General features: G+C 45.5%; 1 protein-coding gene across 1 annotated transcript in view; it reads right to left on the bottom strand.

Moving 5' to 3' along the window:
* cdh26.1 (cadherin 26, tandem duplicate 1) overlaps nt 1-23210 on the bottom strand; it is a gene marked incomplete at its 5' end in the record, with an annotated part of 56330 nt that extends 33120 nt beyond the window's left edge. Inside the window, 8 exons of the mRNA XM_084333622.1 lie at nt 7791-7976; nt 8059-8187; nt 8423-8598; nt 8875-9022; nt 20714-20875; nt 21261-21356; nt 22033-22101; nt 23184-23210. Coding sequence (XP_084189748.1) covers nt 7791-7976; nt 8059-8187; nt 8423-8598; nt 8875-9022; nt 20714-20875; nt 21261-21356; nt 22033-22101; nt 23184-23210 — 993 coding nt within the window. The remainder of the gene's footprint in view (nt 1-7790; nt 7977-8058; nt 8188-8422; nt 8599-8874; nt 9023-20713; nt 20876-21260; nt 21357-22032; nt 22102-23183) is intronic.
* Nucleotides 23211-23626: the final 416 nt, after the last annotated feature.

Here is a 23626-nt window from a genome sequence, read left to right as displayed (position 1 = left end):
TAACCTAGTTATATTAGTATTGGCTAAGCGTCCCGCTCTGAGCCTTACGAGATACTCCTATCTCCTGTGATACCTAATGTATCTCCCACGAACAAAAACACATGCACCCCACCTGTATGGGGCCCCGCCCCTTATGGTGGCACCGCCCATATAACCATGACCCTGGTCATGAAACACCCTTCCTCGCCAAAACCCGTCCCAGGAAAAGATCCCTCAAGAGGGAACTCAGGGCGCGCAGAGCGGGACGCTTAGCCAATACTAATATAACTAGGTTATCTACATAACCTATCGTTATATTTCGTATTGCATCGCGTCCCGCTCTGAGCCTTACGAGATAATGGGGAAGAGCGGGCGCGAGACCCGACAGATGTACCCCCTGAGGACCCGTAAGCCCACATCAAGGGGTGCGGGGAGCCCTGTCACCCCATCCTTCCTAACGAAGGGGGGGCGCAGTCAACTCCACCTGAATGCGAACAAGAGGGAGCCAGAACCCCTTGAACACACCGTACAGGCGGAACCACGTGTGACTCAACACACTGCGGCCCATACCCATACACTCCTGCTACCCGACCAAAGGACGGGAAGCAGGAAAGGCCACAGACCCCAGAACCGCCTGGGAGACAGAACCCCCGGTCATGTCCATGAGGAAAAACCTTACAAAGGAGCCCGGGGAGGACCATGAAGCTGCAGCACAGATGGCCTCCACCGAGGCCCCACCCAGGAGAGCGGCAGAGGCAGCCACCCCACGAGTGGAGTGCGCCCTGACGCCCCCAGGGGGATCCTGCCCAGCCAGCGTGTAGCAGAGGGTAACACCCTCGCACAACCAATGGGACAGGCGCTGCTCCGACAGTGCCTTACCAGCACGAGCCCCACCGTAACAGACAAAAAGCTGGTCGGTAACCCTGAAATCCTGAGTACGGCTGAGGTAAATCCCCAAGCACGGACTGGACATGACAGGTGAAGGCCCGCATCTAACTCACCAGTGTGAGGAGGAGGACGAAACGCCTGAACCACAATATCCCGGGAGCGGAAGGAACTCCGGATATTCTTAGGCACGAAAGCAGGATTAGGTCGCAGAGTGACACCGCAATCGGTCCGAAAAGACAGGCACTCTGGATGTACCGAGAGAGCACAGAGCTCACCTACGCGTTTAGCGGAAGTGACAGCCAGAAGGAACGCGGTCCTGAAGGACAGCTGTCCCAACGGCGCCCGCTCGAGCGGCTCAAACGGGGCCAAGGACAACCGACCGAGGACCAATTGAAGATCCCAAGTCGGAGCCAAGGAGCGTTGCACCGGCTTAACGCGTCGAGCGCCAAGCAGGAAACGCTTCACAAGAGGGTGGCTGAACAAGACATCCCCCAAACCCCTCATGATAGGAGGATATAGCTGCTGCATATACCCTCACCGTCGAAGCCGACAGTCTATCAAGGAGAGACTGGAGGTAACTAAGGACAGCAACCAGGGGGCAGGAGACTGAGTCCTGGCCCCCCGCCTTACACCACACTTGGAACATACGTCATCTGCCCGCGTAAGCGCGACAGTGGAGGGAGCATGCGCATTCCAGATGGTAACACCATCAGGATCAAGAACCTGCGCCCCTCAACGTACCCGTCCCAACAACTGACCTAACAGATGTATGGGGAAGAATCCCTGGCGGCACGGCATCGGTCCCAGACCTGCCTGGCCATGTCCAGACGCAATCCTCACCCGTCAGGATGAGGGCCGCCCCGCGACAGTACACCTGCACCCACATTCTCCCTGCCGGGGATGTGGGGAGCCCTTAGGCCGCGCAGATGGAGGACGCCCATAGCCAGCCGCCCGCCGCCTGGTGCAGACAGGGGGAGCGTACTCCTCCCTGTCTGTCGATACACGACACTGACGTCGTATCGTCCGTCCTGATCAACACCATTTGTGGACCAGAAGGACCGCTTTCAACACCAACACATTGAACGTAGCGCAGACCGGGCAGCATGGTTTGCCAGCTGCCCCCTACTGCGTTGGCCCGACGCATCACCAGCGAGGGAGGCGTCGGTGAAAACGCGACGTGAGACAGCGCCGTAACCGTCCTAGGACGGAACCTCCCGAGCGTGTTGACAACACGCTCTGAGATGGATGCCCATAGCCCTCCAACCGTTGACTGGGAAGAGGAATACTCTACATCCAGTCTACAGCAACCCCAGGCTGGTAGAGACCTGCCTGGTACGAGACCTGACGATCCACCTTGACCGCGAAGGACCAGAACGTCATCAGGGCAGAACACTCCGTAACCCCGGATGACGCAGAGGCCCCAGTGCGGCCTCCACGCACTTGGTGAAGATGCGGGGAGCCAGAGAAAACCGAACGGCAGCCTCTGGTACTCATACGCTAACCCTGCAAAGGAAGCGTAGGTAAGCCCTAGGATGGAAGATCGGGGATGCGCATACGCATCCTACAGGTCTATGGAGGAGAACCAGACCCCCACCTGACAGTGTTCAACAGGTAGGAGACGATCCAAAAAATGCTGAACCTTCCCATGGGACAGGTCCAGCCTGGGTCTTACACCCCTCTCTCCCGACTTCTCGGGCAGAGAACACCGGGAGGAGAACGCCACGACGATGGCTTGCTTCGTCCACAGAGATTGGATCTCGTCGACCAGAGCTGTCCCTGCTGGAGACCCCGACAACAGGGTCTGTACCAAACCTGAAAACGGGTGGGGTTGTGTAAACACAAGTCCCCGCCTCACCATTCTCTCCATCTACCTCGACATATGGTACTGCTGTAGTCATATGTGACGACACTCCCAACGCACCCGCCGTCACGTGGCGCAGGTCCGCCAGGAACTGTAGATAGTTGGCCCGGTCCCCCCCGCTGTGCGAAGACAACCCTGGAATCGTGCGAGGAGCGCGTTCCGTGTCGGAACACCTGACCCTGACACCACCCACGAGGCAATCGCACCCAAGGGGGAACCCCGACAGAAAAGGGCCTGTCTGATACGGGGGGCTTCCGATCAAAAAAGCCCCCCCACTGAACACCCCTCCAGAACATGCTGAAGGAGTTGTTCTGCAGCCGGACATGCAAGGTGTAAGGCCCCCATGGGTTCCTACACACCGTAGCCCTGCAGTGATATCACTACCACCCCAAACCATGTGAGCTGCGACCACTTGCCAATATTCCAGGAGTGGGAGCACCAACATGATACCTGGCCTGGCGAAGGCGAGGCCGAGGAAGCCCGCACTGTGTGCCTCAAAAGGTTTCGAGCCCCCCTGCTGACAACACTTAAGTTGACAGACGTAACACCAGGCTCAACCAACACAGTTCAAGGTGTGGGAGCCGCTTGACAGCACAACATTCTCACGGACAGATCCAGGCTCAGCCATCAACTGGGTGTCAGCCCCTGTCTCCATGAGAAGCGAAGAATGGGGCCGCATACGCTTCAAGAAGGTTCGCGGCCCGCAGCCAAAGGAACACACCCAGAGCCCCGCTTCTGAGGGTAACAGAAAGCGGACTGAGCGGGGAGCGGGCTGCTCGCGGCAAAATGACGACAGAGTGGTTTACCAACACCGAAATCACCCAAAATGGCCGATCCCTCGGCTGCCAAGACTGTCGGCCTCGCGATACCCTGTCGATTCTCCAACCAGGGCACCACTGGCGGGGGAAACATGGCCGCCTGTCGAGGGCCCTGTCATCGCCCCTGACGAGGCCGTGCTCTCTCTTCTTCTGGCTGCGCGGTGTGAGGCGGTGTAGGGCCTAGGACAATACCGCCCGCGCTCCAGCAGAAGACCAAAATCCCCTGCGGAGAGGGGAACCCTGAGCGGTTATAGCTTGCGGCTGGGTCAAAGCTAATAACGTCAACAACCTTGCGCGATGTGTCGACGTCGGCCGACCCTCAAGGCCCCTCCACCAGACACCATTTCTTTAATAGAAAAAACACCAATTCGAACACAGTTCTAATCGTTGCCAATTCCATACCGTGGCGGTACAAGCCTTAACAGCCCACCAGCCACTCGCCAGGCCGACCCATGGTGTCGGCCGGGCGGGGCATTGTTTCAATATATCAAAAACAAAGGACTGACGTTAACATGGAGCACCAGTGGTGATTGCAAACAGCACCCTCCACTGTGGTGTGGACCATGAAAAGGTTAAATGAATAAAAGAGCTAAACCACAAAAACTGTAGAATGAGCAAACCCATACACACAAAGTTTAAGGGGAGACGGACCAGACCCGTCTTCATTCAAAATATTCACAACAGAACACCAGCCCTAGTTTAGCCCATTTACCAAAAAAGGTAAACAAAGCCCCCCCCCCGCACTACTCCCCCAGTATACCGATTGACCGTCAGTATGAATGGTTTGAGAGGAGAGAAAGCTGTAGCAAGACAGACCTTCTCATAGCAGAGTGACAAAATGAAACAATAGCCCCCTACACAGGGCCGCCCCAGGAGATGGGGGGCCTCGCGTCTAAAAACGCACAGGGCCTCACATTTCTCCCAAGCGGCCCTGCCCTTATACTACTGCAGCCTAACGCCAGGCAATGTGGAACCCAAGACAACAAATGCCTGTGCACAGACACGCAACATGTTTACCATGTCGGCTGGACCCATAGCCCCACTACCCGACGCCAACCCAGATGGGAACACCGTTCAACAAACCCCGCCGGAACACAAGGTAATACCTGGCTAGAACCTAGCCACGACCTACCCCGTTGTCAACCCATTTACCAGAAAAAGGTAAATAGAACTCAAAACCCCACAACAGCTACCGACTGACCTTCATTGATGAACCGGGCAAGAGGCGGGAGAGTGACAACATCTCACGGCGGAGACATTAAAACAGCATAGCAATTAGCAGTAGTGATAGCATGCGGCAGTAGCGATAGCATGTTAGCATAGCTTTAGATGTTTTAGCAGCACGCCCAAGACAGCTTGGAAACCGTTCCCTGCAGAGAACGTTCACCAAACCATCTTGCCCCTGGCGCCAACACACAACAAGGTTGTGTTAACAACACAAACCAGCATTACTAACACTAATACCCATGCCTGAAGACACAGGGCCTACCTGAGTACAAGCTGGCCCGACAGCCAGCCTTGTACAGCTGAACCTCGATGTGCAGTCATCAAACGAGGAACATCACAGGCCCGTCGTGTCGCCGAAAACATGCGTCGAAGATGCCAGGGGCCAGCAACCTCCGGTAAGCTTCCAACATTATTAATCTTCCTTAATCTTTTCATTCCGCTAGCTCGTATGGTGCACGCATCCAATACGCTGGGACGAAAATAGAGGAAGGGTGTTTCATGACCAGGGTCATGGTTATATGGGCGGTGCCACCATAAGGGGCGGGGCCCCATACAGGTGGGGTGCATGTGTTTTTGTTCGTGGGAGATACATTAGGTATCACAGGAGATAGGAGTATCTCGTAAGGCTCAGAGCGGGACGCGATGCAATACGAAATATAACTGCGTCAGCTCCACCAAAGGGGGTTGTTTTCACCCCTGTTTGTGTTGTGTGTGCGTGTGTTTTCTGTCCATACTTTATAAATAAATCATCTGTCTGTGATTATATATATATATAAATTGAGAAATGACCAATGAAAAAATTATTTTAAGGAGGACCTTTATTTTGAAGGCACGCCCGTCTACATTTGCACCGCGGCCAGATATGTTAAGATAGTGCAGTTTACTTTACGTAATGAGATTACTTTTCAAAATAAAGGTCCTCAAGTCAAAGTATGAGAGGAATTTCCGTGAACAAATAAGTATAAAAGTGCAATAACTGCAGAGAATATCTGTAGAGGTTTTATCTTTTTGAGACAAGACCTTTTATACTGATTTAAGGCTTCCAAGAGTAAGTAGGCCAATCCAGCCGTACTCAGCACTAAGGAGACCAGTAAACATCTTAAAGCTCTATAAAATATACAAATCTAATTTATGCCACAAAAACACAATAGATATCGACACCAAATTACTTGAAATGCATAATTGTGTCTTCACAGTACGGTCAAAAGGTAGAGCAAATTGGGCCCATAGAGATAGAACTATAGGAGACATTTCTGTTGGGATAAAAATGCAGCCATCTTACCTACTGTATTAAACTATTCCTAAATCACCAATCTCCATAACAGCCAGTATTGTTCCAATAGATACAATGCTTGATTTAAACTAAAATAGTGAGAGAAACATTCCACACATTTCGATGATTTAGACCTGTGTTTATTATAAAATTTTATATTCTAGTTTACCCATGAAGAAAATACCGCTGGGAGATACAATTGGAAATATTTCCCTTCAACCAGTTCATCTCCAGCTCCAAAAACAATTAATATTCAAAACTATTCATGAGTCATCATTGGCCACTATTAGCAAATACGATAACTAGGGACAAACAAAATAGTCATTCTATCTGTCTGGAGGAAACATTTTCTGTTTAATTCGTCTCAACTGAATTAACTAGCAATTCACATTGACTATCAGTCAACTTAATAGGACTGACTGATGTCAACTTGATATTTCACATTCTTTCCCTCCTATTTAGTCAACATTACCATTTACTTTATTTTGAGCAGGGCTCTAGACCAGGGGTTCTCAAACTTTTTCATACCACAGCACTATGTTATCAATACACATTTATAATCGAGGCATATTTAGCCAAAATATGTTGCCAGATTTTTTTTTTTTTTATTGTTTGTTTTTTCTTGCCAATGCGCCCACTTTCACCTACCCACGACCCCACTTTGGGTCACAACCCATAGTTTGAGAACCGCTGCTCTAGACTATGCAGGACCTTCATTTGTGATACAATGCAGCCTTTTTTTGGTGGGGTGTGCACAGGTGCGTAGCTTCCTACAGGCGATATAGGCGGTTGCCTATGGCGCCACCCAGATGGGGGCGCCAAAATAAAATGTATTATTATTTTATTAAAACATTTTTATAAACAATTTTGTTTTGCTTGCCGCAGTTTTGGCGCCCCCTCTATATCTGCAACCATTATTTGTACATTAAAAAAAATTCTAACATATGGGAAAATGAGCCAAAAATCTAAGACGGTCAGTCGATCTGAGCCTCGGCTTTAGGTGTTCACAGTCAGAACATGCTAGAGCGCTGTGCATTGATGGGTATCGATCAAGTGTTTATAGAATTGAGCGTCGAGGAAAGAAAGACTAACGTTAGAGAACTATGAAGAGACAAAAGCCATCCGGGTCGCAGTATAAAAAGAGAAGAAAAGAAGCTGTCGTTCAGGACTGCGTTCCTGCTGGCCATCACCTCCGCTATGCGCGTGGGTGAGCTCTGTGCTCTCTCGGTGCGGCCTGAGTGTCTGTCTATTCGTTTCGATAGCAGTGCCACTCTGAGGCCTAACCCAGTCTTCGTGCCAAACAATATCCGAAGCTCTTTTGCTCCGGGGATATTGTGGTTCAGGCGTTTTCATCCGCCTCCTCACGCTAGTGAGTTAGAGGCGAGCCTTCACCTGTCATGTCCGGTCCGGGCTTGGGGATTTACCTCAGCCGTACTCAGGGCCTCAGGGCTACCGATCAACTTTTATTCTTTCTTTCATTTCAGATATTGATTGAAGAAGACTGTGTTTTTAGTTGACAATTGAAAATTGGGCAGGTTTCGCCTGTCCTGACTTTGTTGGGAAGTTTTGTTCCACCATTGTGGAGCGAGGAACGAGAATAGCCGGCTTATCTTTGATGACCCCCCCGGAGCTTGGTTAGTTAAGTTAAAAATGTACTTTAAAAATATCAAAGTAATACAAGAGAAACTTGGTACTTGGTAACTGAACAGATGGCTGCCAAAGTGTGTGAATTAAGCATTCGTACCTTGATGACACTCAGAATGCCCTCGTTGGTCTTGGGGTCAGTCACAATCTTGTAGTTCCCATCCTCATTCCCCTTGATGAAGAAGAACTTGGCGCGCCAACCAGGGGTGCCAGGTGTGTCTTTGTCCTCCACAGCGATCCTCAGCACCTCATTCTTGGTCTCCATCTCCATTATCTCAATGTCAAACTGAACAGGCAGAATACTCTTGTCAATCACATGTACCCTGTACCGTTTGAATGTTTAATGTTCATGTTGAATCCAACTTTACCTCCTTCTGCTTGAACACAGGTGCATGCGTGTTGGAGTCAGTGATGCTCAGTATGACAGTACCGGTGGAGGACAGGGCTGGGTTTCCATGATCTTTTGCTTCAATAGTGATTTGGTATTTCTTTATTTTCTGAAAAATATTCATGAACAAACAAACAAGTTAACAAAAAGAAAAACAATCATGTGATGATATTATATGATAATGTGATCAAATTATTCAAATATAGTACTATATGAACAAATCAGTGTATGTGCGTGCATGCGTGCGTGCGTGTGTGTGTGTGTGTGTGTGTGTGTGTGTGTGTGTGTGTGTGTGCGTGCATGTGTGTGCGTGTGTTCATGCATGTAGTTTCAATGAGCCTTACCTCATAGTCAAAGCAGCCAACCATAGTGAGGTGTCCTGTCTTGGAGGTGTTTGAGAACTGTTCTACACTGAACTTTGGTTCTGTGGGTAGTTGGGACTGAACAGTAATCGTGATCCTTGAGTTATCATTGCCCTCCTGGTCTATGTCATAGGCGTACAACGTCACTGGCATGTATCCTTGAGACGAGTTGAGGAATAGCAGCGCAGGTCGAGGAAGAAAGGGATATCAACCAGGGGAAAAGATGAAGGAACAACAGGTAGATTAGAAGTGATGGACGAGGAGGGACAGAAAGCAAAGAGAAGATTCTCTTCACAGGTCATTCAAGCATTTCAGCTTCACTCATGCATGCAGGTGTATCTGAGAATCTGCTTTGTGCTGTGATTTCATAGGTTATTTGACATGTGATTTGGGACATAATGACTCTGTGGCAATTAATGCTACTGTATGCTCACCTGGTTTTGTACTTTCAGGCAGCATGTATGTCACAAGTTTGGGTTGAAAGAAAGGAGCATTGTCATTTATGTCGTTTACTGCCACATCGAAAGCCAGCGGCTTGTCTTTTTCCATTCCGGTCACTTTGTCCAGGATATCAAAATGAATCTGCAAACATTATTTTAACACAAATTAATCAATTAACTTCTTCCCATAATTCAAGTGCAGTAGCTTGCTTAATTACTGAAAGGCATGGCAAACACTGAGGAGACATCCCCCCAGTGTGTTGAATGGCAGATTTAATTTTTAAAAGCTTCCAGATGGAACTTTAGATAAAACCAAAGTTGTATGCACACATTGCAGTGATGGATTGTCTTTTTACAACCTGACATCTATTATGTTCAACTAATGAATGGCTTTGCTTGGGACCATGTCCATGTCATCTTCCCCCAGCTATGTAACACTCCTTCTCCCTTGCCTATATGCTTGGATGTCAAACATTTAGTCAAACACTGATTTAGTTCTCCTTTTCAAAGGTGACCACCTTGTCACTTCAAGTTGCAATGAATCTGCTAGGTTCAAAGCAATTTGGACATTTCTCAAGCTGGAGTACTGTCACCAAGACACTTCCTTGTCTTCTCCACATTAGTCACAGACTTACCTAAGTCAATAGAAGATGACAACTGTCATGATTAGCATATCTGCAAGAAAGTTCTTAAAAATACCCGACACAAGCAGAGCATGCAGGGATCAGATGTATGCAGCGTGAGGTGTACACAGATGAATACAAGTGTATAGAATCCAAGAAAGATCTTCCAACCAATAGCCCCCTCCAAAAACTCTCTCCCATCAGTGATCATGATCCTGATGAACATCCTGCCACTTGCTCATTCATCATCACCATGAGAAAGTGGGGCGTCAGGGACAGCATTCTACCGAAGGAGCCACCCGAGCCCGTCGCTTGTGGATAGTAGGAGCCAAGAGGTCCATCAGTAGCATCATCCAATGATGCATGTCCTGTCGCAAGTTGAGAGGAAGAGGAGATGACGGACTTAGCAGCTCAGTGTTTGCATCTGTACCCCCCCTTCTCCTACGTAGGACTTAATAATGTCTTGTGCCTTGGTCAGTTACAGCATAACCAAGAGGTGGGCAGGCGAATAGTAAGAGATGGGCAGTGCTCTTGACTTGCATGTCCACGAGAACTTTCTGCATAGAGGTAATATACCGTAATTCCTCTAATAGTAACCGGTATTCAATTAAAAACCGGGTCTCTATTAATGACCAGGTGCGCTGTTGAGCTAAGCAATTATAAGCCGGCCACCTAATACAAGCCGGGTTTCATGTGTATTAGAGGAATTACGGTATTTCCCTCAACGGATTTACCATAGGCAATATATTTAGTTATTGTTGTTATATGCTGGCCTGGCTGTGCAGTAAATATTGTGTTCGATCAGAGGCCCTGCAAAGCAGTTGAGGCAAGACTGTGGAACCAACTTTGCGGAACTGACTTTGTGGTGCATTGAGAGAACTAAAGTTGGATCCTCCATGTCTTGGTGAGAACAGCGTTGAGAAATGACCTTCTGGACCATTTCATAGATATATCCATTTAATAGCTAAATGTTTAAGAGTGAAACTCATGATCAGTATTGTGGTCATTCTTCATATTAAGCTAAATTTAGTTATTGCTACTGTAACCTCGTTGCCAGTTGTATCTCCGTGAGATAAAGCCTGGTAAAGAACTACTGCCGAAAGTGTCTAAGGGGTAGAATTTCCGGTGTATGTACTTCCCCTGGAAGCTGCCTCCGAACGGACCAAACTTTTCCCGAATACAAGCTAGAACGTCCCGGTCATGTAGTAAATTCTTCAGGCAAAGCCGTTGCAGTGGCTTAAACGAGGACATATTGTGCACTTCACACGTTTCTATAATTGTTTTGTCGAAACCAGAACCCCTGTAGCCTGTACTTCATGTACTTCCGTTTAGACACTTTGGGAGGCATATCTTGTCCAGCCTATTGTTACTGTAACTTCCTGGCAAACTTTTAGGGAATTAAATAATATTGAAATTTTAACTATTCCCCATTTATCTAGGGATTCCATCTCCACTCCCATGTTTCTGTCTGAGTTGAACGGAGCTGGTCGTGGTCTTCATAAGGAGGGAACATTTTAGTCATCTTTGATGGGAACAAATGACAATCGAGCAGGAAATGCTATTAACCATTTGTGCTTGACTTAAGTTTATAAACCATCTTTACAACATAAATACGTATTCAGTAGCGAGTATAGCCTATTAAATGGTAAATGGTGCATTTATATAACAGCTTTTATCCAAAGCGCTTTATCGGGAGCAACTAAACCTGTTAAGCTGTAAGCCATATTTTTCACCTAAAAGTACATACCCAAATAAATGGAAGATTGCTCCACTTCTACAAGGTCCAATATTGTGTATGTTATATGCTTGAGTAAATTGTAATGAACCTGAGTAGAATATCAATTATCTTTAAAAAAAATTATTATTTTCCATCTTTCACGGTGAACAACACCATGCTAACATTGATCATACATGACAGATTGCCACTGAGCTCATTCAGCACCTTCTTGAGATCAAGTGTACTAAAGATCTAAGCAAATGAATAAAGGGCAGATGATTTACGGGTTTTTTTGTACATACAGTATTGAATTTTGCCATCCGGACCCATTCAAATTGAATAGAGAATATAGAATATCAGGCCTATAAATTACCTTATTATGGCCAAGTTATACATCTATGGATTGGGCCACCAGGCGCCCGTTTCAGGGTAGCAAAAACTGAATGAAATCTACTGTAAGGCCACTAAAAGCCTTTTTTTTCAAGGCGGACCGCTTTGAAAAAAGAAAAAAAAAAGCTCTGAGTGTTTTTCTGAGGCTCGCGCCAGCCGCGGCTCAGCCCCTTCCTCAATGAGTTACATTGATGAGCGCACTCCTTTCCAAAAGTTGAACTAGTTTGGGAGCGCTCCGCCAAAAAACGCTGCCGCAGAGAGCTCATAAACGCGCGGCGCGGCGCTGGGAAGAGGAGCGAGCCTGTCGCTTCTCCAGCATAGAAATGAATGACAGAAAGGAGCTGACAACTCATAAAACGTCCCTGGTGGACACAAGCCCTAAGTACAGTAACCTTTTTATAATGAAAAATGCTGCTCATATTTCGCTAATACTGTACTTAAAATCCTTGGTAAACAAACGTAGTGCTGAAAATATACACTTTGACTGCTCTTTTGATAGGGTTAGGGTCTTTACTCTTGGCTACATTTGAAAAATAAACGCAACATTAATTAATACAGACTGTATTGATCTTTATGACGAGCAACAGCAGGGTCCCCCAATTTCTCAAGGACACTTTGACACGCTGCCCGGAAGGTAATCTGGAGGTTCCTGGTTCGATTCCCGCTCGTCCTGTGTCCTTGAGCAAGACACCTAACCTTGCATGGTTGGCTCTGACACTTGACTAACCGCCTCGGCCAGTCCTTCATACCAGCGGCCATCAGGCTCCACAACAGTGGGCAAGGACTGCTGCCAGACATCCAACTACAACTACAGGAACCTAAAAAGGACAATAACACTACCTTATGCATACTGCACCTTATGTGATACTGTGAATACTGTATATTTCAGTTTTAGTTAGTTAATGATATTGACTTGTTATATTGTTTACACTGTTTGTTTTTACTACCTGTACCTCCCCTCCCCCTCCCCCATGCTGCTATGATGCCTGAATTTCCCCAAGGGGATCAATAAAGGAATATCTTATCTTATCTTATCTCCATCTTAAACTCCTCTCTGACCACTGGCCTATTTCCCCCCGCCCTCAAAATTGCTTCTGTCACCCCCTTACTAAAAAAACCCGGACTCAACCCTGAAACCCTTGATAATTTCTGCCCCAGTTCCAACCTCCCCTTCCTCTCAAAAATCCTTGAGCGAGCCATTGCCTCCCAATTAAAATCCTACCTCATCAACAATAACCTTTAGGATACCTTTCAATCCGGATTCCGCACCAGACACAGCACCGAACCTGCACTTCTAAAGGTCACCAACGACATACTCCTCTCTGCCGACTCTGGTTCCCTCTCCATCCTCATCCTCCTAGACCTCAGCACTGCTTTTGACACCATTAGTCACCCCATCCTCATCACTCGTCTCCAGTCCTCCGCTGGCATCTCCGGAATCCCCCTCACCTTGCTCCAATCATACCTCTCACACAGGCACCAATTCATCTCCATCAACAATTGCAAATCCCCCACTGCCCCCATCACTCATGGTGTCCCCCAAGGCTCAGTACTTGGTCCCCTGCTCTTCATCCTCTACATCCTTCCACTTGGTCTGATTCTCCGCCAACATGGCCTCTGCTCCATTGTTATGCAGACGACACTCAGCTCTACCTCTCCACCAAGACTATCACTCCAGCCACTCTTTCCACCCTCACCACCTGCCTCACAGATATCAAAACATGGATGCAAAATAACTTTCTGAAACTAAACTGCAATAAATCAGAAATCATCATTATCGGTCCAAACTCCCTCACCAGCCACACCCAGGATTTCTCCCTAAATATTGATGGTTCCATTGTCACCCCCTGCACTCACGTCCGTAACCTTGGCATCATCCTGGACTCCACACTTTCTTTCCTCTCCCATGTGAACCACATAACAAAAACGGCTTTCTACCACCTCCGGAACATTGCTCGTCTCCGCCCCTCCCTATCACTCTCCGCTGCTGAAACACTGGTTCATGCATTCATTTCATCAAGACTGGATTACTGTAACAGCATCCTCTACGGCTCACCAAACACTATCCTCAATAAACTCCAATATGTCCAAAACTCTGCTGCCCCTCCACCGTCGCTCTGATCACATCACCCCTGTCCTCCACGACCTCCATTGGCTTCCGATCAAATACAGGATACAATTTAAAATACTTCTCATCACATTTAAAGCCCTCAACAACCTTGCCCCTCCTTAACTGTCCGACCTCCTCCACCATCACACGCCAACCCGTCGCCTTAGGTCTGCTGATGCCAACCTCCTAACACCTCCCACGACCAAGCTCCGGACCTGGGGCGACAGGGCCTTTGCTGCTGCTGCCCCCTGCCTCTGGAATGCCCTCCCCAGCCATATCCTTGATGCAAACACCCTGACATATTTTAAATCAGCCCTCAAAACACACATTTTTAATCTTGCTTTTGATCTCTAATTCTGTCGGTTGAATTTTATTTTGTCATGTATTATTTTTGTTCTGTTTTTTTTTTGCCATAGTTTTGTTTCTTCTACCCATGTAAAGCGTCTTTGAGCATCTAGAAAATCGCTATATAAAATAGATGTATTATTATTATTATTATTATTATTATTATTATTATTATTATTATTATTATTATTATTATTATTATTATTATTATTATTATTATTATTATTATTATTATTATTATTATTATTATTATTATTATTATTATTATTATTATTATTATTATTATTATTATTATTATTATTATTATTATTATTATTATTATTATTATTATTATTATTATTATTATTATTATTATTATTATTATTATTATTATTATTATTATTATTATTATTATTATTATTATTATTATTATTATTATTATTATTATTATTATTATTATTATTATTATTATTATTATTATTATTATTATTATTATTATTATTATTATTATTATTATTATTATTATGTGTGCTACGCAGCAGGGAGGGAGCTGTCCATCAAGGTACAACACAGGAGGTATTCAATTAAAAGTATTAGCCTAGCCTACTAACTTATCGCATCCTCCCGGCCATCATCACGGGATGTGGTGAACGTCCTGTGATGATGGCCGGGAGGATGCGACCCCCTCTACGCCGCCCCCATACCTCCGTCATCTGGATCTGGATCCGTCATCAACTCTATTTGCAATCTTTCAAAATGTTCTTATATACCCAAGTTGCTATTGCATGCACTTATTTGTGTTTCATTACACGTATGAAATGTGCAGACATAGAGGTCTCAGCCAAAGAGGAGGTCACCTACTTGGGCTGTGTTCTATCAGGAGAGAGCATGGCACAAAGGGTAGCCATGTGTTCTATCAGGAGAGAGCATGGCACAAAGGGTAGAGGAGGTCACCTACTTGGGCTGTGTTCTATCAGGAGAGAGCATGGCACAAAGGGTAGAGGAGGTCACCTACTTGGGCTGTGTTCTATCAGGAGAGAGCATGGCACAAAGGGTAGAGGAGGTCACCTACTTGGGCTGTGTTCTATCAGGAGAGAGCATGGCACAAAGGGTAGCCATGTGTTCTATCAGGAGAGAGCATGGCACAAAGGGCTGTGTTCTATCAGGAGAGAGCATGGCACAAAGGGTAGCCACTAAGGAGAGAGCATGGCACAAAGGGTCGCCACTAAGGTCAACCAGAGAGGAAGATTCCTCACTAGGATTTCAACCTATGTAAACAGGTCAGCAATGGAAATTCTAGCAGGGGAACAGGAAGCCCTCTACAGAGAACAGACAACAGGAAGTCCTCTAAAGACAACAGACAACAGGAAGTCCTCTAAAGACAACAGACAACAGGAAGCCCTCTACAGAGAACAGACAACAGGAAGTCCTCTAAAGACAACAGACAACAGGAAGTCCTCTAAAGACAACAGACAACAGGAAGCCCTCTACAGAGAACAGACAACAGGAAGTCCTCTAAAGACAACAGACAACAGGAAGTCCTCTAAAGACAACAGACAACAGGAAGTCCTCTAAAGATAAGAACAGACAACATGATGTCCTCTAAAGACAACAGACAACAGGAAGTCCTCTAAAGATAAGAACAGACAACAGGAAGTCCTCTAAAGATAAGAACAGACAACAGGAAGTCCTCTAAAGACAACAGACAACAGGAAGTCCTCTAAAGACAACAGACAACAGGAAGTCCTCTAAAGATAAGAACAGACAACAGGAAGTCCTCTAAAGATAAGAACAGACAACAGGAAGTCCTCTAAAGACAACAGACAACAGGAAGTCCTCTAAAGACAACAGACAACAGGAAGTCCTCTAAACGCAGGGGTTCTCAACCTTTCTGCTGCCAAGGCACCCCTGTGTTCAATAACATATTCCAGGGCACCCCTACATACGATAAAGACTTTTCCGGTCCTGTCTTTTTTGCTACAATGATGACAAAAGTGCTTGCTTTCAAAATAATGTTTATTTAAGAAACCGGGAAAACACATTTGTGTGTATATGCAGGCTATATAATGCATTATTAACAGGTGTTTCAGGTCTACATGGCTTAGTACTGTTGACATTACACTGCTTGTAGTAGTAAATCAAATAGCATATTTCTTTAAATAAAATTACACAAAATGATCACTAAAGTGCTATCTGTTGCAGCTGCACACTTTTCCATAAAAATAGAATATTTGGATAAGTTTGACCATTTCTCAAAAACAGAAAATCATGTTTTTTTTTTAAATACAGAAAAGTATCACCAAGTTACATTTTCTCAAAAAATATAAATAAATACAGAAAATAAGCACTCGTTCACTCAGTGGACTTTTCTAGCTCAATGCGAGGTCCGCTGCTGCTGGCTAATAATACGGTCAATACGTGGGGAGATCTTTGACAAGGCAACACGCATGTCATCCTCAAGGCTCAACTTGGCCCTATATTTTGTTTTCAGAGCTGTCATGGATGAAAAGCCAGCTTCACACAGATATGTGGTGCTGAATGGTATCAACACCTTAACTGCTGCATCATGAGATACTTGGTACTCAGCACCACACTCTGAAACTAGCTCTCCAGGTGGTATCAGATGAGATTTCAATGAGTTCTTCCAAGAGTTTGGATGGAGATGTGTCAGGAAGCTTTGTCTCAATGTTGTCTGTAAAGTTTTTTTTTATCCAGAGTAACTTGGTGATCCTTTTCTGTGTTTTATTAAATAATATTTTTCAGATTTTGAGAAATGGTCAAACTTATCCAAATATGGTATTTTCATGGAAAACAGTGCAGCTGCAACAGATAGCACTTTAGTGATACTTTTCTGTAATCCAAAAAGAATTAAAAATCTCAAGGCACCCCTGGCAGCTTTCTGCGGCACCCTAGAGTGCCGCAGCACCCCTGTTGAGAACCGCTGCCCTAAAGACAACAGAAAACAGGAAGTCCTCTAAAGACAACAGACAACAGGAAGTCCTCTAAAGACAACAGACAACAGGAAGTCCTCTAAAGACAACAGCCAACAGGATGTCCTCTAAAGACAACAGACAACAGGAAGTCCTCTAAATACAACAGGAAGTCCTCTAAAGACAACAGGATGTCCTCTAAAGACAACATACAACAGGATGTCCTCTAAAAACAACAGCCAACAGGATGTCCTCTAAATACAACAGGAAGTCCTCTAAAGACAACAGGATGTCCTCTAAAGACAACATACAACAGGATGTCCTCTAAAAACAACAGCCAACAGGATGTCCTCTAAATACAACAGGAAGTCCTCTAAATACAACAGGATGTCCTCTAAAGACAACAGGATGTCCTCTAAAGACAACAGCCAACAGGATGTCCTCTAAAGACAACAGGATGTCCTCTAAAGACAACATGATGTCCTCTAAAGACAACAGGAAGTCCTCTAAATACAACAGGAAGTCCTCTAAAGACAACAGGATGTCCTCTAAATACAACAGGAAGTCCTCTAAAGACAACAGTATGTCCTCTAAAGACAACATGATGTCCTCTAAAGACAACAGGAAGTCCTCTAAAGACAACAGGATGTCCTCTAAAGTCAACAGTATGTCCTCTAAAGACAACAGGATGTCCTCTAAAGACAACAGGAACTCCTCTAAAGTCAACAGGATGTCCTCTAAAGACAACAGGAACTCCTCTAAAGTCAACAGTATGTCCTCTAAAGACAACAGGATGTCCTCTAAAGACAACAGGATGTCCTCTAAAGACAACAGGAACTCCTCTAAAGACAACAGGATGTCCTCTAAAGACAACAGGATGTCCTCTAAAGACAACAGGATGTCCTCTAAAGATAAGGCCAGCAGCAGGAAAAAAGAGATCAGCCACCTAAGAACTGGGGTAAGGATTTTTTTTATCACCACACGTGCATATAAAAAACAACTGTAACAGACTTGAGTGACACACACACACACACACACACACACACACACACACACACACACACACACACACACACACACACACACACACACACACACACACACACACACACACACACACACACACACACACACACACACACACACACACACACACACACACACACACACACACACACACACACACAGGTTCTTATTGTTTTTACTGCCATTTCATTATTATTAATATTATTATTACTAATAATAATATTAATAATACTAAATATACTATGTATTCATTAAAAACAATAACTATCATTCACCTACTACTCTGAATAAATAGTTGTTCTAATTGTAGTCATAATTAATTAATAATGGTTAGTCAGGTGATGTTTACGTCAGTGAGTCAGGTTCACAGACACACGTTTGGATGACAACTCATTTTACATTTACATTTACATTTAGTCATTTAGCTGACGCTTTTATCCAAAGCGACTTACAAGTTCTGTACGACAAGACAGCAAGAAGGGTACAACTCTATCAGCTGAGTAACAATGTTCATCAAGTGTTGCGTGTTACAGTGTGGTTGGTCAATGCTGCCAAAATACATAAACGTTTTATTAGGCTGTGCCCTAGTCTTACATTGTTCACGAGTGCCTTTCCCTCTCGTGAGAAACAGGAGGTGTGGCGTGAGAGAGAGCGTGTGAGGAGGACCAATTGAGTGTGTCTCATGCCCAGTCTATGAATGTTGGCAGCTTTGAACATATCATTATTCCAATCATTAATCTGGTCTTTTGTATTCTGTTCCAGTCGATCCCTCCTGCAACCATTTAGCTAATGTAACAAGAAAAACAAAACAAAAATGACAGGAACAAGCTTTTCTACCCACGTGAATATTTTTGCGGGGATCGGAATACGGGCGCTTCATTGAATTTCTTCACTTTGATATTCAAAGCATTGCTGCCTGTCCCGCTGTGGCACCTTGTTATGGCCTGGGGACCATTGCAGCTCTCTCGGGAAGGGCGCTTTAACCGTCCATCGTACTGTGTCAGCACATGACACAACGTTTCGGGTTGGGCGCAGCGAACACTGCTACAGAGAATTTCTTCACTTTGACATCCTCTTTGAGCTTCCACCGCAATTAGTGAATTCTGGGCGGCCGTTGTATATTCCCCGTCGTAGGTTCATGCTTTGGAAACAGAATGCCCCTCGGCCCAGTAGGTGCTGTGACCATACACCAGAGGGGAGGGTGTTTGACCACCTCTCAACCAGGGTCGACATGCTCCTGCACTGCACGCTATTGTCCACCACTCCTGCCCGCAGGCTCTTACTGTGCCTTCCGAGGCCCTTGTCCATTCAGCCAGAACGGCCTAAATGAACGGTCCGATGATTTCCATATCCTGGCCGCACCCGATACCGTCTTTTTTGCCAGTGACTTGACTTTCGTCAGTTGAATGATTGTGGCATACCCAGCGGCACGTACTACCCTCAACAGGTCGACCAACAGAAGGGAAACTCTCTTACAAGGCCGGGTGCCGACAGTTAACTGCCAGTTTAAGCGCCCGGCTATGCAGGCTTACAAAATCAACTAGATTGCTTCAGCATGGATTTATCAATACGGGATTCGGTGACAACTGTGGCCAAACCCTGTAATCTGGTCCGCCTCCCCTCCCCTGCAACCCAGTGGCGACCTTAGTTCCACCGACACCTACCATGATGAAGTTTTGGGACTCGCCCAGGCTTCAGGGCCGGGTACCCCCTATGACTCGGTCCAGCCAGTAAGGGGATCCGGACACCGGTCGGGACAGGGCCCCAGACTAGGTGCGGTGAGACTTTAAGTCTGAACTTAAGGGGACAAAGGCGCGCGCCTGCAACGCCCCAATCGCAGAAACGGTTACACACCGTACACTCGCTCTCTCTCTCGTATCGGCCAGTGCATTCACTCAAAGTGCATTTGGAGTATGGGGGCGGAGCCCAGCCAAAAACAGCTTGGACTTTGGAAGGGGAGAGAGTGGTGCACCAAAGTACTTGATTAAAAATGTAAAACAATGAATTTTATTGAAAAAGACCTTACAGATGTGTTCCATAGACTCACAGGAATTGTGTAAAATTGCCCAAATAGTGAAAAATAGGGAGAGTCATAGTTACTCCTGCCGTTTACCCGCACTCTATTGCCCGCCTGTGGAGGTCAGGAAACCTTGACCTTTGACCCCCCTCCCATTTGGCATTAGATGTTATTTTAGCACACACCACACTACTGACATTTTGGATGTTATTTTAGATGTTTCTGTTCAATAAGATCGTATGTCCAAACAAATGAATGCAGCTACATTGTCCAATTACCTATATTTATTACTTTTTGGGTGGAGGCGTGAGCGCAGGGATTTCTGGCTGGTGAAAATGCTGAGTGGCTAGTGACTTTGGAAAACCACTAGCCACAGTGGCTGGTGAGCCAAAAAGTGAATGTTAACCCTTTCACTACCACACTACAGAAGGTTAAGCCCTGGTAGTCACCACGGAAATGAGTAAAGATTCAATTGCATTAGATACATAGTCTTGTACTTTGTTCTTGTCTTTCTCAAATGCAAAAACGCAGAGCTAATTCAATTATGCTCAACTCTCCTGTCAAATGTCAGACCAGCTGAATAAGTGGAATATATATCCGCTACCCGGGGAAACGCTCGAATGTCACATGACTCCCCATGGGTCTATAGCACATTTTAGTAATTTATTTATTTTTCAGTATTTTATGATGGCTTACGTGGAAAAAGTTGTACTTCTCCCTGTCAATAGCCTGGAGAGCGTAGACCACTCCTGTCTCTGGGTCGATCTCGAACACGTTCACTGGGTCCTCGTCCACACCCATCCCCCGGATCTGGAACCTGTGGTTCTCCGATTCACCGGTTATCTTGGTGTTAAACATCTGGTGAAAAAACACACAGTGGTGCCATTAATGTCTGTGAGCTGTCCTGTCTGTCTGTCTGTCTGTCTGTCTGTCTGTCTCTGTCTGTCTGTCTGTCTGTCTGTCTGTCTGTCTGTCTGTCTGTCTGTCTGTCTGTCTGTCTGTCTGTCTGTCTGTCTGTCTGTCTGTCTGTCTGTCTGTCTGTCTGTATGTCTGTCTGTCTGTCTGTCTGTCTGTCTGTCTGTCTGTCTGTCTGTCTGTCTGTCTGTTTCTCTGTCTGTCTGTCTGTCTGTCTGTCTGTCTGTCTGTCTGTCTGTCTGTCTGTCTGTCTGTCTGTCTGTCTGTCTGTCTGTCTGTCTGTCTGTCTGTCTGTCTGTCTGTCTGGGACGTTACCAGTAGCTTTTACCTGTGTGGCTATTTTGGGGAATGGTCCTGGGTCTTCCTCCACCAGTTCAATGGTGGACAGAACCCACCTTCTTTTGGAACGCGACAACAGGAGCTCCTGTCAACACAGGCAGAGAAAGAGAAGCATCATTTCAGGAAGGTCCAATACCTTTTATGTACGTGATTCTGTTTGTAATCCAATATGAAAATGAACTGTCTATAGTACAACTATAGTATTCATGTGTTATTTTTCCCGTACACACCAGTAATACTGTAGTATTTATATGGTAAAACCACCTAGCCTGCCACCTTATCTATGATAAAAAAAAGCCTATATAATAGTTATTCAAGGGCATCATGCAATATTTAGGGGGGAGGGGGTTTAAATAATTAGGTAATTTGACATGTAGATTCAAAGACTTCAGAGGACTTATTTTAAAACTCCCCGTAAACAGTCTTTGTAACTCAGTAATGTCCCACTTTACATTAGGGCCAATAGCCTACTTCATATTTATTCAGAGATTTTCATCACTAAGTAATTCAACTTAAATGTCTATAACATTCCTAACATTCCACTATAGAAGTACTGTGGTGAATCACTAAAGTATAGCTGAACAGAGATATCTGCCAAATAGCCCCCGTCTAAAAATACTTTTCTATTTTCTGCTGTATCCAGCACAAGACTCTTCCTCAGTATATCTGTGGTAAATATCCTTACTGTACGGACCAAAAGAACATAGGAATAATATATGTTTTACTATAGTTAATTTTCATATGGGCTTGTTCAGATTTACCCGATTTTCACGCTTGTTCACTTTATGATAGGATCCGTCCATCACTGCCAGGGCTGTAGTCGTGGTGACCTGTCGACAACATGGAGAGTATAAAACAGACAGGAGTTAGAAGATAATGAGGTAGTCATGGTGACCTGATGACAACATGGAGAGTATAAACAGACAGGAGTTAGAAGATAATGAGGTAGTCATGGTGACCTGTCAACATGGAGAGTAAACAGACAGGAGTTAGAAGATAATGAGGTAAATAATTTTTTTTTTTGTCTTTTAGATTTTTTCTCCCATCCCCCAATTGTTGTCAATTCCCTGCTGGCCGTTGCACTACCCTAAATCAAATCAAATCAAATGTATTTGTAAGGCCCGACAACACACGTTAATGTCCCCATGGGTCGGACACGTCTTCTTTAAACAAGTCAAGAAGTGTTGCAGTAAAACAGGCGAAAAGTTGGTAAGCATGCACTCATATGTGTGGTGAAACACAGATAAGTGCATGCGATAGTGTAGAAGACTACCCTACTGTCAGTCTGGGGAGGGTGTAGGCTACCTTACTGTCAGTCTGGGGAGGGTGTAGACTACCCTACTGTCAGTCTGGGGAAGGTGTAGACTACACTACTGTCAGTCTGGGGAAGGTGTAGACTACCCTACTGTCAGTCTGGGGAGGGTGTAGACTACCTTACTGTCAGTCTGGGGAGGGTGTAGACTACCCTACTGTCAGTCTGGGGAAGGTGTAGACTACACTACTGTCAGTCTGGGGAGGGTGTAGACTACCCTACTGTCAGTCTGGGGAGGGTCTAGACTACCTTACTGTCAGTCACAATTACATCACGTGAAAGCAACGTGTGAAAAAGACAAATACTGAGCCGACGTGGAACCTCGTAATTCACTATGACTGTTTCAAAAGAACAGATTGAAAAAGAACATGAAAATTGGCTATGTGTGAAACGGTGCGATTTAATTGAGCGGTTGTTGACAACAACAACAACAACACAAGGTTTCGGTGACCTCTGATGATATCACCTGAGGAGATCTTCAACTATTACCTTTCTAACAATCTATCAAACTAAATGAACGTCTGGCATGTGTTTGGTGTTTGGTGTCAAAATGCCTATGTGAATTGTATTCTTTGACGACACATGACACAACAGACATACCGGTTTTTCTCCTTGAAGCACAAACATGTATTAATTTTCCCATCTTTCTTGAAACTGCCTTCCCTTCTGCATCAACCTTTCTCTTCCTGGACATTTTTTTATTCGACTTCTCAAAACACTGATGATGTACACCACGATATAGTGGCGGGATGCCATCACTTCGCGGGTCACATAATCGACACGAGAGTTGAATTTGGCTCCCTGTCACCTCACCATTGCGTGCTTCGGGTCTCGAGTTACAAGACTAAATATCCCACGAGCGCCATTTAACAAGCCGTTGTGGACGAGTGACCCCGCCCAGTTGTGCACTGACTCGCGCGCCTGAATGCATGGCAGCGGACGGCCAAACCAACAAGCTCTCATAGGCCACATAAAATGATGTGGCGGGCCACATTTGGCCCGCGGGCCTTGAGTTTGACAGATATGGTTCAGAGCCCCGGGAT

Source organism: Notolepis coatsorum (assembly GCF_963971535.1).
Source record: "Notolepis coatsorum genome assembly, chromosome: 17".
Taxonomy (NCBI): Eukaryota; Metazoa; Chordata; class Actinopteri; order Aulopiformes; family Paralepididae; genus Notolepis; species Notolepis coatsorum.
Note: the sequence above shows the minus strand (reverse complement) of the source record. Positions and strands in the feature narration are given on the sequence as shown.